The 18,572-nt window shown below is 49.2% G+C and overlaps 1 protein-coding gene and 1 long non-coding RNA gene across 2 annotated transcripts in view; one reads left to right on the top strand and one right to left on the bottom strand.

The window, feature by feature from the left end:
• Positions 1–1,408: 1,408 nt before the first annotated feature.
• LOC138647517 (uncharacterized) lies at positions 1,409–5,977 on the bottom strand. Its single transcript, XR_011314989.1, has 2 exons — positions 5,531–5,977; positions 1,409–1,799 (listed from the first exon to the last, which is right to left on the bottom strand). It is a non-coding gene; the product is annotated as an uncharacterized lncRNA (long non-coding RNA).
• Positions 5,978–13,300: 7,323 nt separating this feature from the next.
• CIMAP2 (ciliary microtubule associated protein 2) overlaps positions 13,301–18,572 on the top strand; it is a 19,163-nt gene continuing 13,891 nt past the window's right edge. Inside the window, exon 1 of the mRNA XM_069737838.1 lies at positions 13,301–13,363. Within this exon, the coding sequence (XP_069593939.1) occupies positions 13,314–13,363 (50 nt within the window). The 5' untranslated portion in view covers positions 13,301–13,313. The remainder of the gene's footprint in view (positions 13,364–18,572) is intronic.

The following is an 18,572-nucleotide window of genomic DNA, read 5'->3' as shown; positions in this document are numbered from 1 at the left end:
AATGCTCCAGTATATGATGGCCCCATATAATGCTCCATGCAGTATATGATGAGCCCCATATATTGCTCCATATATATTGGCCCTGTATATTGCTCCAGTATATGATGGGCGCCATATGATGGTCCAGTATACGATGGGCCCCATATAATGCTCCATACAGAATGTGCCCTATATAATGCTCCAGTATATGATGGGACCCATATAATACTCCAGTACACTATATGATGAGCCCCATGTATTGCTCCATATGTAATGGACCCCATATGATGATCCAGTATATGATGGGCCCCATATATTTCTCCATATATAATGGACCCCATATGATGATCCAGTATATGATGGTCCCCATATATTGCTCCATATGTAATGGGCCCCATGTGATGCTCCAGTATGATTGGCTCCATATGATGAACCTGTATATCATGGGCCCCATATATTGCTTCATATATAATGGGCCCCACATGGTGCTCCAGTATACTGTATGATGGGCCCCATATAATTCTCCATATGTAATGGACGCCATATGATGCTCCAGTGTATGATGGGCCTCATATGATGCTCCAGTATATGATGAGCCCCATATGATGCTCCATTGACATGAACTCGTTCCCTCGGTTGGTGACCATTTCCTGGGGAAACCCCACTCGGGAAAAAACCTCCAGGAAGGTGGTAGCCACCTTGTTGGCCTGAATGGACGACAAAGCTACCGCTTCCGAGTACCAGGTGGCATAATCTACTACCATCAGTATGAAGCATTACCCAGAGCGGCTGGGAATGGACAGTGGTCCAATGAGATCCACAGCGACCCTCCTGAAAGGTTTGTTAATGATGGATAGAGTTACCAGTGGGACTTTGGGACGCGGCCCCGCCTTCCCCACCCTCTGACAGGTGTCACACGAACGGCAGTAGGCAGCCACATCAGCCCCCATTTTAGGCCAGTAGAAATGCAGGGCTAACCTGGCCTTGGATTTAGGTGTGCGGCCATCGGAATCTCGTGTGCGATCCGCATCAATTCTTCCCTGATAGGGCACCACTAACTGTCGGTCCCTGGGCCACACCTCCGGTGAACCCTGCTTGACCGTTACCCGGTACAGCCGTCCCTGGTCCCAAACTAACCGCCCCCAGTCTGACTGCATGGGAGGCTGTGCTGCCTGCTCCTTGAGAGCTTTCAGGCTGTCATCAGCTTATAATGCCATCTGAAACCCCTGACTAGACCAGAATAGATTAAACTGTCACGTCCTACGTCAGTTCCTCGGGACCTGTCTCCTGGCCTCCGTCTGACTTGGCAGCCACTTGGCCGGAGGTGGGGAATTCGCGGCACCTCTGTAAGGTTATCTGGGCTCTGGCGCTGGTGTTTGTGTAATGGGATGCAGGTACTGAGTGTGTCACCACGGAACAAACAGACCAACTGTTGAGGGGAATTTATTAACAGGAGTAAGATTCTCCTCGCAGGGAGTAAACAGGGGGTTAATAGAGAAAAAGAAAACAGTAAATAGTTAAGCGGAATCGAAACGGTTAACGAATGTTCTTGTAACTTATCAGTCCAGGACGGTCCTGACTGGAGGATGTGGGTACAGTCACCAGCAGCGCTTGAAGATCCTGAAGTCTCTTCTCTGTCTCCTGGGAACTGGAGACTCCAGGGTTAAGTCTTTGCAGTCTTTCCTCCAGCAGTTTACTTTGTCACACTCAGGGGTCCTGGCTTGTCAGTGCAGTCACGGGGGCTGCGTGCTCAGGTCACTCTGATTATGGAGGCTTCCAAGTCCACACTCTCACATCCACATACCTCCCAACTTTTGAAGCTGTGAATGAGGGACAAAGTTAGCGGCGCGCAACGCGCGCCGCGGCAAATTTTAGGCTGCGCCTCTGACCACACCCATTCACTAGTCACACCCATATCCACGTCTCAACCACACCCATTTAGCACTGCTGATCACACTGTTCATAAAGAATAATTATAAACAAAAAAATATGGCCACACAGTGCTCCATACTGTATAATGGCCGCACATGATGCTCAATACTGTATAACGGCCACACATGATGCTCAATACTGTATAATGGCCGCACATGATGCTCAATACTGTATAATGGCCGCACATGATTGCTCCATACTGTATAATGGCCGCACATGATTCTCAATACTGTATAATGGCCGCACATGATTGCTCCATACTGTATAATGGCCGCACATGATGCTCAATACTGTATAATGGCCACACAGTGCTCCATACTGTAATGACTGCACATGATGCTCCATACTGTATAATGGCCACACATGATGCTCAATACTGTATAATGGCCACACATGATTGCTCCATACTGTATAATGGCCACACATGATGCTCAATACTGTATAATGGCCGCACATGATGCTCAATACTGTATAATGGCCACACATGATGCTCAATACTGTATAACGGCCACACAGTGCTCCATACTGTATAATGGCCACACATGATGCTCAATACTGTATAACGGCCACACAGTGCTCCATACTGTATAATGGCCACACATAATGCTCAATACTGTATAACGGCCACACATGATGCTCCATACTGTATAATGGCCACACATGATGCTCAATACTGTATAACGGCCACACAGTGCTCCATACTGTATAATGGCCACACATGATGCTCAATACTGTATAATGGCCACACAGTGCTCCATACTGTATAATGACTGCACATGATGCTCCATACTGTATAATGGCCACACATGATGCTCAATACTGTATAATGGCCGCACATGATGCTCCATACTGTATAATGGCCACACAGTGCTCCATACTGTATAATGGCCACACATGATGCTCAATACTGTATAATGGCCACACAGTGCTCCATACTGTATAATGACTGCACATGATGCTCCATACTGTATAATGGCCACACATGATGCTCAATACTGTATAATGGCCACACATGATGCTCCATACTGTATAATGACTGCACATGATGCTCCATACTGTATAATGGCCACACATGATGCTCAATACTGTATAACGGCCACACATGATGCTCCATACTGTATAATAGCCACACATGATGCTCCATACTGTATAATGGCCACACATGATGCTCCATACTGTATAACGGCCACACATGATGCTACATACTGTATAACGGCCACACATGATGCTCCATACTGTATAATGGCCCCACATGATGCTCAATACTGTATAACAGCCGCACATGATGCTCCATACTGTATATTGGCCGCACATGATGCTCAATACTGTATAACAGCCGCACATGATGCTCAATACTGTATAACGGCCACACATGATGCTCCATACTGTATAATAGCCACACATGATGCTCCATACTGTATAATGGCCACACATGATGCTCCATACTGTATAACGGCCACACATGATGCTACATACTGTATAACGGCCACACATGATGCTCCATACTGTATAATGACCCCACATGATGCTCAATACTGTATAACAGCCGCACATGATGCTCCATACTGTATTGGCCGCACATGATACTTTGTACCGTATAATGGCCACACAGCTACTCCTACACACGCGGCTGCGCTCCGTACACTTTGCATACACAGCTCCGCTCCATACACACGGCTCCACTCCATACATCTCAAACACACACGGCTCCGTTCCGTTCACCTCGTACACATTCAGCTCCGCTCCATACACCTCATACACACACGGCTCCGCTCCATACATCTCATACACATGGCACTACGTACACCTCATACACACACCGCTACGCTCCATACATATTGCAGAAGCTACTCCGCTCCGTATACCTTGCACACACACGGCTCCGCTGCCTACACCTCATACACATACGGCTCCTCTCCATACATCTCATACACACACGGCTCCGCTCTATACACATTGCACACACTGCTCCGCTCCGTATACCTTGCACACACATGGCTCTGCTCCGCACACCTCGTACACACGTGGCTCTGTTCTGTACACCTCGTACACACGTGGCTCCACTCCATACACCTTTCACACTCTGCTCTCATCCGAACACCTCTTAGGCTACGTTCACACTAGCGTTGCGCCGCCCTGCGTCGGCGACGCAACGCGCGGCGCACGAAAAAACGCGCACGTTTTGCGACGCGTGCGTCGTTTTTTGACCAAAATCGGACGCACAGAAAATGCAACTTGTTGCATTTTCTTGCGTCCGACGCTAGCGTCGGAAACGACGCAAGTGTCGAAAAACGCCACCCTAAAAACACACGCGTCCCCTATGTTAAACATAGGGGCGCGTCGCCGCTGCGTCGCCGGCGCAACAGCGACGCACATTGGCGGAATGCCAATGTGAACGTAGCCTTACACGACTCCGCTCCGTACACCTCGTACACACGCGGCTGTGCTCCGTACACCTCGTACACACGCGGCTGTGCTCCGTACACCTCGTACACACAACTCCGCTCCGTACACCTTTCACATGCTGCTCCGCTCCGTAGACCTTGTACACACGCGGCTGTGCTCCGTACACCTTGTACACATGGCTCCGTACACCTCTTACACAAGACTCCGCTCCGTACACCTTTCACACGCTGCTCCGCACACCTCGTACACACGCGGCTGTGCTCCGTACACCTCGTACACACGCGGCTGTGCTCTGTACACCTCGTACACACGGCTCCGTACACCTCGTACACACGACTCTGCTCCGTACACCTTTCACATGCTGCTCCGCTCCGTACACCCGCGGCTGTGCTCCGTACACCTCGTACACACGCGGCTGTGCTTCGTACACCTTGTACACACGCGGCTGTGCTCTGTACACCTCTTACACACACGGCTCCGCTCCGTACACCTTTCACATGCTGCTCTGCTCCATACACCTCGTACACACGCGGCTGCGCTCCGTACACCTCATGCACACGGCTCCGTACACCTCGTACGCACGCGGCTGCGCTCCGTACACCTCATACACACGGCTCCGTACACCTCGTACACACGCGGCTGCGCTCCGTACACCTCATGCACACGGCTCCGTACACCTCGTACACACGCGGCTGCGCTCCGTACACCTCGCACACACGCGGCTGCGCTCCGTACACCTCATGCACACGGCTCCGTACACCTCGTACACACGCGGCTGCGCTCCGTACACCTCATACACACATGGCTGTGCTCCGTACACCTCGTACACACGCGGCTGCGCTCCGTACACCTCATGCACACGGCTCCGTACACACGCGGCTGCGCTCCGTACACCTCGTACACACGCGGCTGCGCTCCGTACACCTCATACACACATGGCTGTGCTCCGTACACCTCGTACACACGCGGCTGCGCTCCGTACACCTCATGCACATGGCTCCGTACACCTCGTACACAGGCGGCTGCGCTCCGTACACCTCATGCACACGGCTCCGTACACCTCATACACACGCGGCTGCGCTCCGTACACCTCATGCACACGGCTCCGTACACCCCTTACACACACGGCTCAGCTCCATACACCTCGTACACACACGGCTCTGCTACATCCACCCTGTAAACACCTCCTGACCTCACACATACACTGCCTTACCCTCCTCCGGCGCCATGGCAACCAGCAAAGTCCTGTACACGGAGGTCCTCCTCCCGATCATGTGACCCCTGACTCCTCCCATCCTGTGACCTCATCACAGGTCCTGTGCACAGAGCAGCCATTATGTGCTGCTGTGCTGGCCGGGTGCAGGGAGCTCTCAGCTGACCGACCGGGTGATTCACATACCTCCCAACCAGTGCGGGACAATTAATGTCCCGCCCGGGATCGTGGGGCTGACTGTCAAAATCAGGACAGTCCCGCTGGATCCGGGACGGTTGGGAGGTATGCATCCAGTCTCCACTACGGCTGGTATCTTAGCCTCAGTGCCCTCACGGGGAGCACTCTCTTTAAGGGAGCGTGGCGCTGCAGCCTGCTCTCTCTGGCGCGCTGTCCCCACTGTCTCCTGCGCTCTGCTCTCCCGCTCTTTTCTGACCACACTCCTCTCTCTTCCTCTCTGCCCCCAGCAGTCACATGGTCTCCTCTGTCCAGGGCAGAAAGTCCTCCCCCCAACAACCCAGCTCTCTGACTAAGTGGTTCCACGTAAGGAGCAGGGAAAGCAACCTCCTTACATTCCTAGTCTCTTGAAGCTCGCCATTCCACGGGCGAGGATTCTTCGTGTTTCTCTTTGTTCTTTTGAGGGGAGTCAGATACCTGCAATTCTCGCATCTCCTTCTGCCTTTCTTCTTTCACATACTGCCAAACTAAATGATCTAGCAGTTGTTCATCAGTCAGGTTGAGATATTCTTTCTCTACCTTGTCGGCAGCCAGAGAAGAAAATTCCTCAGATGAATTTTGTGTTGTCACATAAGATTTTCCAACGGCATCCACTGTCCTCTTCTTCTTTTTCTTCTTTTTGGCTTTGCCGCTAGGAGATGCTTGCATTGACGATTCGTCCTTTTCCTTGTCGTTAACGGAAACTTTAGGGACTTCTTGCCCGGGCTCCTCAGTCTGGGGGCTTAGTACACGTAATTCTTCTCCATAGCTCCCCCTCTCTTTGACAGAAGTATTCTTGTCGAAACTAGAATCAGATGGATTAAGACCATGCAGGTCGGACTCTTCATCATCTGCGCCGGGCTCTGCGGGCATCACTTCCCAGGGCTTCTCAGCCAGACACCCTGTCTCACACAGCTGTTCCATTTCCTCTGTCCGATCAGGATCTTGTGATCTGACAGCCAGCACACTCTTTACCTCAGGGGGCGACTTCAGTGGTTCCTCCTTCTCATCGACTAGGACCTTGAAAACGAGCGTCTCAGGAACACTTGGCACTTTTTCCCCTTCTCCGGGGCATCCAACATTGTGGTACTGTCTTGCTCTAGGTGGGGCTCTTCTCTTCCTGCCGTACCACTCTCTCCAGGGGCGACGTTCCCTCCAGTTAGCAGGACCCTCAGAGGGGTGAGCGGATCTCTGCCACCGCTCTTCTCAGGTAAAGCAATTTCTGGACATGTGTCCCACCCACCTGCACGACCAGCACTCACGTCTGCATCTGTCTGGAGGGCGCTTCAGTCTGGATCGTCAACCTCGGCGGGAGATATCTCTCATCTGCGGTTGCTCTTCACTCCAGGATACAGAGTTACACTCTGGGGCCACCACTGAAGCCTTCTTCATACTACGCACCTCTTCGCTATCTCTTTCTGGCTGCTTCCACACATTACCTCGGGGAATGCCGCTGGTCCCCAAAACGGCAGTCAGGGCTTTCCCCAGACTCTCAATCTCTTCCCAGATTCTTCTTATTTTGAACCGAGAATCCCGGATCCATGTCATCTCCTCTTCATTCTGACTGGGTGCTCCACAATTGTAGCATGTCGGCAGTCTTCTTTGCCGAGCGGCACTAGTCTCACTTTGGGGGGCGGTCTCTCTTTCTCGCACCGGAGGGCTGTACTTTGCAGCAGGGGTCTTCTTATATTCAGCCACTTCCTCACGGACCCACTTAACCCCATTCTTCAAGTCTTGTACCCATTGGGGGCGGTTACCTCCCAACTCCATACCTTGCCCACTGGCACTACCAGCCCTTGCTCACGCGTGCGTGCCTCACTCCCGACCTCAGAGAAAGTCATATCTGGCTTTACTCGCATGTGCTCTCTCAGGGCCTGTTTCAGCAACACATCTCACAAGCCTTTCACCAGTTGGTCTCACAGCACAACGTCAATTGCCCCCACACCTATGCCGTCCTTCCGTATGATGGCAGTATGAAGCTCCAGCAGGGCATTCAGATATTGCGTCACGGTCTCCCCCTGTGTTTGTACCTGGCGAAACAGTCACATGCGCAGCTTCCCTATGTCAGTGGGGTTCCCATGCGTATCCTCAAGTATGCGTAATACTTTGTCCTGGGTATCTCTCGCCTGGAGGATCTGAGCATAAGAGAGTCCCGTGCATCCCCCTCTAGGGCCATCACAGCTATTTCCGCCTGCAGAGCCGGCGTCATAGGATGCATCTGCATCATCCCTCAGATGCACTCCGTCCAACTCCACAACATGACATCGCTTCCCGATAATTTTGGCAGGTTAACTAACATGGCTCCCAGGGAGATGCTAGACCTGGGGCCTCCCCCAACTGCTTGGTCTGACCTTTCCGCGCTACCGTGTGACATCCTGCCGACTACACCAAGTGTAATAGGATGCAGGTACTGAGTGTGTCACCACGGAACAGACAGACCGACTGTTGAGGGGAATTTATTAACAGAAGTAAGATTCTCCTCGCAGGGAGTAAACAGGGGGTTAATAGAGATAAAGCAAACAGTAAACAGTTAAGCGGAATCGAAACAGTTAACAAATGTTCTTGTAACTTATCAGTCCAGGGCGGTCTTGATTAGAGGGTCCTTATTCCAACGTGGGTACAGTCACCAGCAACGCTTGAAGATCCTGAAGTCTCTTCTCTGTCTCCTGGGAACTGGAGACTCTGGGGTCAAGTCTTTGCAGTCTTTCCTCCCAGTGCAGCTGGAAGCAGGAAGTAACACAGCCACTCTGCTGCGAGTCTCTGTATATTAGGCTAGTAGTCTCTCTCTGCAGCAGCAATGCTACACACACACTGAGCAGTTTACTTTGTCACACTCAGGGGTCCTGGCTTGTCAGTGCGGTCACCGGGGCTGCGAGCTCAGGTCACTGTAAGGGGATACGTCTTCTCTGATTACGAAGGCTTCCAAGTCCACACTCTCCCATCCAGCCTCCACTACGGCTGGTATCTTAGCCTCAGTGCCCTCACGGGGAGCAGTCTCTTTCGGGGAGCCTGCTCTCGCTCTGGCGCGCTGCCCCCTCTGTCTCCTGCGCTCTGCTCTCCCGCTCTTTTCTGACCACTCTCCTCTCTCTTCTTCTTTGCCCCCAGGAGTCACATGGTCTCCTCTGTCCAGGGCAGAAAGTCCTCCCCCCAACAACCCAGCTGTCTGACTAAGTGGTTCCAGGTAAGGAGCAGGGAAAGCAACCTCCTTACATTTGAGCGGACCCAATGGGCACGCTTGGCCATCAAGCCAGAAAAATACCAGCTGGGCATGAGCAAGGTCCTCTACCTGGGTCACTGGGTAGGCGGGGGGGGGGGGGGGTTCTGAAGCCAGAGCCTGGTTAAAGTGGATGCCATTGCATTCTGGCCCACTCCCAGGACCAAGAAGCAGGTGATGTCCTTCTTGGGGACCGCCAGGTACTATAGGAGGTTTGTCTCACACTCTAGTATTCTGGCAAAGCCCCTGACGGACCTCACCAAGAAGAAGCAGCAATTCGCAGTTGACTGTACAGTGCCCTGCGAGACAGCTTTCCAGTCGCTCAAAACCGCACTCTCTAGCTCCCCAGTGCTACAAGCTGCTGACTTTGAATGGCCGTTTGTAATACAGACCGACGCCAGTGACTTTTGCCTCAGTGCTGTGCTCAGTCAGGTTAACTTGACAGGCCAGGAACATCCCGTCTTGTACCTGAGCAGGAAGCTATTGCCGAGGGAGGTGGCCTACTCCACGATGGAAAAGGAATGCCTGGCCATTCTATGGGCCCTGCAGCATCTGCAGCCCTACTTATACGGGTACCACTTCACCGTGGAGACGGACCACAACCCCCTCAGCTGGTTGCACACGATCTCCAGGACGAATGGGAGGTTGCAACGCTGGAGCCTCGTGCTCCAGCAATACCACTTCGCCATTCGCCACAAAAGGTGGCGCGACCACGTGAATACTGATGGGTTATCCTGGCAAAGGGAGGTTGTGGAAGGGCGCACAGGAGAACACAGGAATGTGAAACCCCTTAGCGCCTTCTAAAGCGGGGAGGTGTGAGGGATGAGGGAGACTCCATTTTGGATTTATGAATTCAGGCCCCATAGATTCAGGAGCTCTCCCTTCACTTCTGAAATGTGGCCTCCACCCTAAGAAAAAGCACACAGATTCCCACCAGAGCAGGACTTTTACCATTTGGCCAGACGATTAGAGGACACGTGTTAATGAAGGCAGGGAGGTACAGAGCTAGGACCCCCTGCTGTCTTTTGTGTAAGGCAGCCAATATCAAAGCAGACTCGAGACCGAACGTCACCGAACGTCACCGACACCTAGAGATGAATCATAAGAGTACCATGAAAGCCAGATCCAGCGTCACCGACATCTAGAGATGAATTATGAGTGTACCGTGCATCTCAGGGTTATGTCCGATATACCATAATCCTGGGAGCCCCCTGCACGTACCCGTGTGTCCCATATCTCTTTAGGAGTCCTGGATTCTGAGCTATCGAGACTGGCTCTCCAGAACCACTTAGCCGACCCGAGTTTGGACTCTCTGTGTCAGTCCAGCCCCAATGAACTCGTTAAGATGTCAGTCGTCCCATTTGGACCTCCCCCTGGGAAGTTATGACCCATCCTAGACATTGGCAATTAATTCGACTAGGAGGTCAAGGGAGGAGAATTCAGTACAACCCAGAGGTTCGATGGCAAATATAGGAGGGTGCAAGCTAAGGGTTAAAAGCTGGCTACACACTTCCAGCCCCATCTTAGTTATGCTTTAAAAGCCATATCATGTTACGTGTGGAGACGGACTCAGGAACTAAGGGAGTACCTGTGGACTCAGCGCTTCCCTGGGGCTCACATGCTATAAGACACGTTAACTTCACACCTACAGCTAACGGCTGTTCCCAACCTGTACCTTAATTTTTATCTGTACCTCTGACTGTAATATCTGTATATATTTGTAGTTTCTAGTGCGCCTTTTGGCAATTAAAATATCAATTAATTTTGGGCTGCTCTTTTATCTCAAATCCCGATTTCCCACGTTCGTGAGTTTGGCTGGTGCTTTTACGCTACCTGGAGTTGGTTTCTGACCCAATAGAAGCTTGTGAACGGATCAGGCTTATATCTAACGAGGAACTGGTGGCAGCATACCGTTCTGGTGTTATTGGGGGATCCTGGCATTGACGGTTCGGAGGTTTATATATAGATTCCCCGCCTGGGACTGGTGAAATATATACCTCCCTCACTGCAGTATGCCCTGACAACCAGTACGTGATAGGGCAGCCTCTCCGGCGACTACTTACCTTAGGTGCAGTTCCCTGACGGATCTGAGGGTAAAAGGGAACCAGAGAGCTGCAACTGTGTAAGCTCCATCACAGATTGGTGACAGAGGGGTGATATCCGTATCCCCCTGGACTCCGAACCTCTCTTGTGGGGTGTTTTCCTTACAATCAGTGTTTGTTTTTTTCCCCCAAACTGCAGCACATCTGTGACGCCCCAGGGTCCTGGTTGTTACAGTGGCATTGCTTTCCTCACGGGGAGAGTGATGTCGCGCTTGGAAGCGAAGGATGATCTCTTTCACCAGGTAATCACAATGCACACAACATGTTCACACTCCAGGCCAGAAGGGGGAGCTCTAAACCTGGTTTAGGGGGAACTTCCCTATAAATACATTCTGGTCTGGAGGGAAAGTTAGTTTTTTTAGTTAAGATAGTGCCAGACAGCAGACTTGAGCAATCTGAGGCAGTGAGACGTCTTTGGGGCTGTGCAGCCGGAGGTGTTGCAGCTCCTAGATAGTGAGATATGGAAAGAAGAACAGTGTTTAGTGAGCTTGTAGGAGAACGAAGCACAGGAGAGAGACACCAGGGGAGCAGAGCAGCGTTTGGGCTACCTACCTGGCTGAGCGCAGATTCCGGTAGCCGGAAGACTGAGGTTGTGACTCTAGGAGGCACAGCAGAAACCGGCAGGACAGCTGGATTACACATCACCTGCCTGCCCTAATACCCAGGAGACACAGTGGCATATAGAGCCCGGGTCATGATAGAGACCCTGTAAAAAGGCTCGAGCCACCTGTCATACGGGTTTGTGTCCCACCTTTATGGAGGACAGAGAGAATTGTGAGGACCTTGCCAGAAGCCAAAGGCAGTAAGAGACTACAACAACACCGCGCTATGAGGAAGGCTTTTAACTCTGCCTGGTAAAGGGGACTCTGAATTCGCTGAAGTCTTCAGTAAACCAGGTAAAGAGACTGCAAACCTGTGTTCTCTGTTCTCTACTGCACCATTTACCATCTTCACCTACATACTGGGAGCCCTGGGGATATACTTCACCTGTGGGAAGGTATACCATCTAGCTGCCATTACATCACCCCAGCGGACGCCTTTAAGCAGTGTCGGTCCCCACTGACCGAATACCACAGGTGGCATCACGAACACAAACTTTATTTCAAATCCCCTTAAAAGACCCTTCCCTTTATTTGGGGACCGGGTCGCAGCCACCGTGACATCCCCTTTAAGTACCGCACCCTGTACCGAGTACCCCACGGCCCTGGCGGGCGACTCAAATCACACTCTGGTTTTTACTGCAGAAAAATCTGCTGCAAATACCCAGGCTGGAGTGACGCATCCATGTTTTACAGTCTAAGGCTACGTTAACATTAGCGTTGTGCGGGGCAGCGTCGGCGACGCAACGCACAACGCATGCAAAAACGCATGCACAACGCAGCTTTTTGTGATGCATGCGTTCATGTTTGCATGATTTTTGGCGCAGAAAAAACTGCATCATGCAGCGTCCTCTGCGCCCTGACAGTTGCGCCAAAATGACGCATGCGTCACAAAACGCAAGACAGCGCATGTCCATGCGCCCCCCATGTTAAATATAGGGGCGCATGTCGCATGCGTTGCCGCGGCTGCGCCCGACGCTGCCCCGCACAATGCTAATGTGAACGTAGCCTAAGGCCGGGGTCACACTTGCAGCTGCAGTACGAGAAACTCGCACGAGTCTCTCGCCTCACCCGGCAGAACTCGGGACCAGAGTGTGCGGCTGCATGTATGTCTATGCAGCTGAACGCTCCGGTCCAATCCGCCACCGGCAGAGCCGGGTATTGTGGAGAGCGACTCGCACAAGTTTCTCGCATTGCAGTTGCAAGTGTGACCCCAGCCTAAGTGTGGACCCCAATGCATAGACTGGATGTGGGTCTCCATGTTTTATGGGGGGTTTTTAATTATAATTTTCATCATGGGTTCTTGTGGGCGATGTTAGTATCTGCTGGGAAAAGAAGTGCCATAATAATAATAAAATATTATTATTAATTTTTCCTATAGTATGAACAGTAAATCCCCACCTCCCCTTAATACCTTAATAAAAAAAAGCCCTATTTTACCCCTAAAAAAACAGTTACATCAGATCAGATAGGCTGGTGTCAGAACACTGCGCGGTCCCTTTAAAAAAATAGAACTCAGAGCAAGAAGCAAACATTCCAGTAACCTGTTCCACAGCTCGGTCTTGCCGGCGATTGGCTGCATTCTGGTGTCACGTGACAGGCAGTACTTATAACTATGACAGGCGTCTGCGTTGCTATAGCGACCAGAGCACAGAATGGCTGGGAAGAAGTTTAGAGGTGCTCCCTTTGGCTGCCAGAGTGCCAGGTACAATGTCCTCCCTCCTGGGAGACCAGGGGCTTAGGTGTCTCCACTTTACCCAGCAATGACTGGCGCTGCTCCTGGAAGATCAGAGATCGATGTGTATGGTCTTCCTTTAAGCAGTGTTTTCGGTGCAATGTGCATTTTTTTAATTGCATGCTGATCTTCAGAGTTGATCCAACAATATAATAATTTCAGCTTTTCTTTCTCATCAGTATTGCAAACATTTTTAATTATTTATTTTTTATTATTTTTTATAATTTTGAGCCCAAACTTTATTTGTGTGTACCTTGTCCTCCATGGCATCCAGAAAAGTATCCAAACTAAGGTAACTTTGCATGACCAAAATATTTGTGCCACTGGCTGTAATTGGACAGCAAGAAAGGAAAAAAAAAAATAACGACCACATTGCAGATATGTTGTAATACACAACCACAGTTGCACGCTGCTTACATTGAGGTCTATGGGGGAAAATTCATTGAAAGACAAGGGAATCTATATGTTTTATTTAGAAAATCTGCCTCTCCAAAACCGGAAAATACGCACTTGAATGCATATGCAAATGAGACTGAAGTGCTGTGGGCGTGATCGGAGCACTCACTGATCCTCTGCATCTAATCTCTGTCTATGTCTATCTTCTTTTGCTTGACTGACAGATAAGTAGGCTTGGGAAGTGCTCTAATCACACCCAGAGCACTGCAGCCTCATTTGCATATGAGCTTAAAAAGCTACTTTTTGGTCATTGAGCGGCAGATAATATAGGGTTACAAGCTGGTTAATCCTTCAACAAACTGCATGACAAGCAGTTCATCGGGAGGGGGATCAGGTTGATCGTCATGATAAATTCCTTCCATTACATAATTGATATTCCAAGAATCTAACAGGTAAATTTTTCGGGTTTATTAAACATATCGTGAATTTTTCAAGATCAGATGTATGATTTTCGCAAGACATTAATAATAGGTCTCTGTAACACACATTTTATTTTTCAGCATTTTTATAAATGCTTGTTAAAAAAATAAAAAAAAACACTATGGATTTCAGTGTTTTTTTTTATCTTTTTTTTTTTTTTTTTTAATTTAGGTTGCTTGTAACATGCAAGTAACATGCTTTTTCTATGGTATTTTTTAAGTTCTATAAAAGAAGCCAGAAAAATCTTGACTAAGGATATGCTGCTTGAAAAATAAAAAATGTCACTGACCCTAAAATGTCAGAGACACCACAAACCATAAAGGTCTGGTGTATATAGCATCTGGTTAAAAGAAAAACAAAAGTTTAAAAAATGCCTTGAAAAATGCCCCCAAAAATGTAATATGCAAATTGCCCCTTCAGAGAGGAAGAGGACTTGAACTCTATAGCGCCACCTGTTGGAAGCAGCAATCCTACAAGTCGCTGTCGACACTTCGAGTATTGCAATATGGCTTAGGATAAAAGCCAAATCAGGCTCTCAATTTGCAGACACCATGTTTCGGGGTATTGCCCCTCGTCACTGCAAGTATGAGATCTGATTTGGCTAACTGAGAGGCGCAGCAAGTGAGTGAAACCAGCCATGCAGGCATACAGTATCTTAGTGATTAGTGTCCTGGTTTATGGTCCTTGACCTTTGTTGTGAACTTGCACCTAAGTGACTAACAGGGCCAGACTGGCCATCGGGCAGTTCTGGCAAATGCCAGAAGGGCCGGTGCGAGTAGTGGGCCGCTGCGCGCCGACTACCCCCTCCCCCCCCCGCCCCCACCAGCGCCGCCACCACATGACGCCGGTACAGTTGAATGCAATGGTGGAGGAGAGAGCGTCTGCTGACGCTACCTCTCCCATCATTCCCCGCTCTGCCTCTGACACTGCGGGTGCGCGCGCACTCATCGTGCCCCAGGCAGTGCAGCGGCAGCCGCAAAGACAGGACCAGGGAGCAACGCGGGCACGAGGAGAGGTGAGCAGTGTGGTTTTTTTTTACTGGATTGTGTGGCCATTTCGGGGGGAGGAAAGGTGCAGGCTGGGCTGTTTACTACTATGTGAGCTGTGCTATATGCTACTATGTGGGCTGTGCTATGTACTACTATGTGGGCTGTGCTGTATACTACTATGTGGGTTGTTCTATGTACTACTGTGTGGGCGGTGCTGTACACTACTGTGTGGGCTGTGCCATATACTACTATGTGTGCTGTGCTATATACTACTATGTGGGCTGTGCTGTATACTACTATGTGGTTTGTGCTATATACTACTGTGTGGGCTGTGCTGTATACTACTGTGTGGGCAGTGCTGTATACCACTGTGTGGGCAGTGCTATATACTACTATGTGGGCTGTGCTGTATACTACTATGTGGGCTGTGCTATATACCACTGTGTGGGCTGTGCTGTATACTACTACGTGGGCTGTGTTGTATGCTACTATGTGGGCTGTGCTGTATACTGCTACGTGGGCTGTGCTGTATACTGCTACGTGAGCTGTGCTGTATACTGCTGTGTGGGCTGTGCTGTATACTACGTGGGCTGTGCTGTATACTACTCTGTGGGCTGTGCTGTATACTACTGTGTGGGCTGTGCTGTATACTACTACGTGGGCTGTGTTATCTGCTATGCAGGTTGTGCTGTATGCTATGCGGTTTGTGCTATATACTATGCGGGTTGTGCTATATAGTATGCGGGCTTTGCTATATACTATGCGGGTTGTGCTATATACTATGCGGGCTTTGCTATATACTATGCGGGTTGTGCTATATACTATGCAGGCTTTCCTATATACTATGGGGGTATATTATAATCTATGGGGGAGGCTGTGTTATATACTATGTGGCTGTGTTATATACTATTGTGGGGGTATATTATATTCTATGGGGGAGGCTGTGTTATATTCTTTGGGGGAGGCTGTGTTATATACTATGGGGGGCTGCATTATATTCTGTGGGGCTACATTATATATTATGGGGAGGTGGCCTGTATTATATTCTATGGGGGGATGTATTAGATTTTATGAGCGATGATTGCATCATACTCTTTGATGGGGCTGCATTATATTCAGTGGGGGGGATGGGCGGTTTTAAATTGTATTCGGGGTTGCATAATATTCTATGGGGGGCTGTATTATATTTATATTCTTTGAGGGGTGATTGCATCATACTCTATGAGGGTGCTGCATTAAACTATGAGGGGGGCTGCATTATATTCTATGGGATGGCTGCATTATACTCTGGGGTGGCTGCATTATACTATATGTTGACTGCATTATACTGTATCGAGGGCTATGGAGAATACGTTATACTATATGAAGAACTATGGGGTGCGTTATACTATGGGAAGTGAATTGTACTACATGGATGACTATGGCGGTGCATTATACTATATGGAGCACTATGAGTAGTGTATTATGCTATATGGAGGACTGAGCAGTGTATTTTAATATATGGAGGACTATAGGGAGTGTATTATACTATATGGAGGACTGTGGTGCACATTATAATATATGGAGGACTACGGGGTGTATTTTACTAAACAAGTAAAATGCTGCATATTCAGATGTTTTTGCTGGAACAAAAATCCTTGTTCTCAGCAGCACATTGCCGCTGTAAACTGTAGATGTGCTGCTGATAACATGATACTGTATGGTGATCTGTTAGTGATCTATTAGTGATCGTTCTGTCCCATCAATATTCCTCAGCTGGTGGAAAGAGGCCGGGAAACAAGCGTTGAACAACATCAGTATTGTCGATCAAACTTATTTAGCGACCTGAGATCAGCGCATGTAAATACAACCAAAATGCTTTTGCGTGATGTTCAATATGTTAGTATTTGGGGCCCCATTTTAAACTTTGCCTAGGGCCCCACTTTGCCTAAAACCGGCCCTGCCTACAAGTGTACAAAGATATTATACAGTCACCATGTGACAAGTGGGCCTGTGTAACTTCAAATGCCAGGGCTGAATTTTAGTCCCAGTCTGGCCCTGCTACTATGTGGGCTGTGCTATATACTACTGTGTGGGCTGTGCTATATACTACTATGTGGGCTGTGCTGTATACTACTATGTGGGCTGTGCTGTATACTACTGTGTGGGCTGTGCTATATACTACTATGTGGGCTGTGCTATATACTACTATGTGGGCTGTGCTATATACTACTGTGTGGGCTGTGCTATATACTACTGTGTGGGCTGTGCTGTATACTACTGTGTGGGCTGTGCTGTATACTACTGTGTGGGCAGTGCTGTATACTACTGTGTGGGCTGTGCTATATACTACTATGTGGGCTGTGCTATATACTACTATGTGGGCTGTGCTATATAATACTATGTGGGCTCTGCTGTATACTACTCTGTGGGCTGTGTTATATATTACTGTGTAGGCTGTGCTGTATACTACTATGTGGGCTGTGCTGGATATTGCTACGTGGGCTATGCTGTATACTGCTATGTGGTCTGTGCTGTATACTGCTACGTGGGCTGTACTGTATACTGTTGTGTGGGCTCTGCTGTATACTACTATGTGGGCTGTGCTGTATACTACTGTGTGAGCTGTGCTGTATACTACTGTGTGGGCTGTGCTGTATACTACTGTGTGGGCTGTGCTGTATACTACTACGTGGGCTGTGTTATCTGCTATGCAGGTTGTGCTACATGCTATGCGGGTTGTGCTATATACTATGCGGGTTGTGCTATATACTATGCGGGCTTTGCTATATACTATGCGGGTTGTGCTATATATTATGCGGACTTTGCTATATACTATGCGGGTTGTGCTATATACTATGGGGGGTATATTATATTCTATGGGGGAAGCCGTGTTATATACTATGTGGCTGTGTTATATACTATTGTGGGGGTATATTATATTCTATGGGGGAGGCTGTGTTATATACTATGGAGGGTATATATTCTATGGGGGAGGCTGTGTTATATACTATGGGTGGGCTGCATTATATTCTATGGGGCTACATTATATATTATGGGGAGGTGGGCTGTATTATATTCTATGGGGGGGCTGTATTAGATTTTATGAGGGATGATTGCATCATACTCTTTGATTGGGCTGCATTAAACTATGAGGGGGGTTGCATTATATTCTATGGGGTGGCTGCATTATATTTATATTCTTTGAGGGGTGATTGCATCATACTCTATGAGGGTGCTGCATTAAACTATGAGGGGGGTTGCATTATATTCTATGGGGTGGCTGCATTATACTCTGGGGTGGCTGCATTATATTCTGTAGGGTGGTGGCTGCA

Source organism: Ranitomeya imitator, chromosome 8, assembly GCF_032444005.1.
Source record: "Ranitomeya imitator isolate aRanImi1 chromosome 8, aRanImi1.pri, whole genome shotgun sequence".
NCBI lineage: Eukaryota > Metazoa > Chordata > Amphibia > Anura > Dendrobatidae > Ranitomeya > Ranitomeya imitator.
Note: the sequence above shows the minus strand (reverse complement) of the source record. Positions and strands in the feature narration are given on the sequence as shown.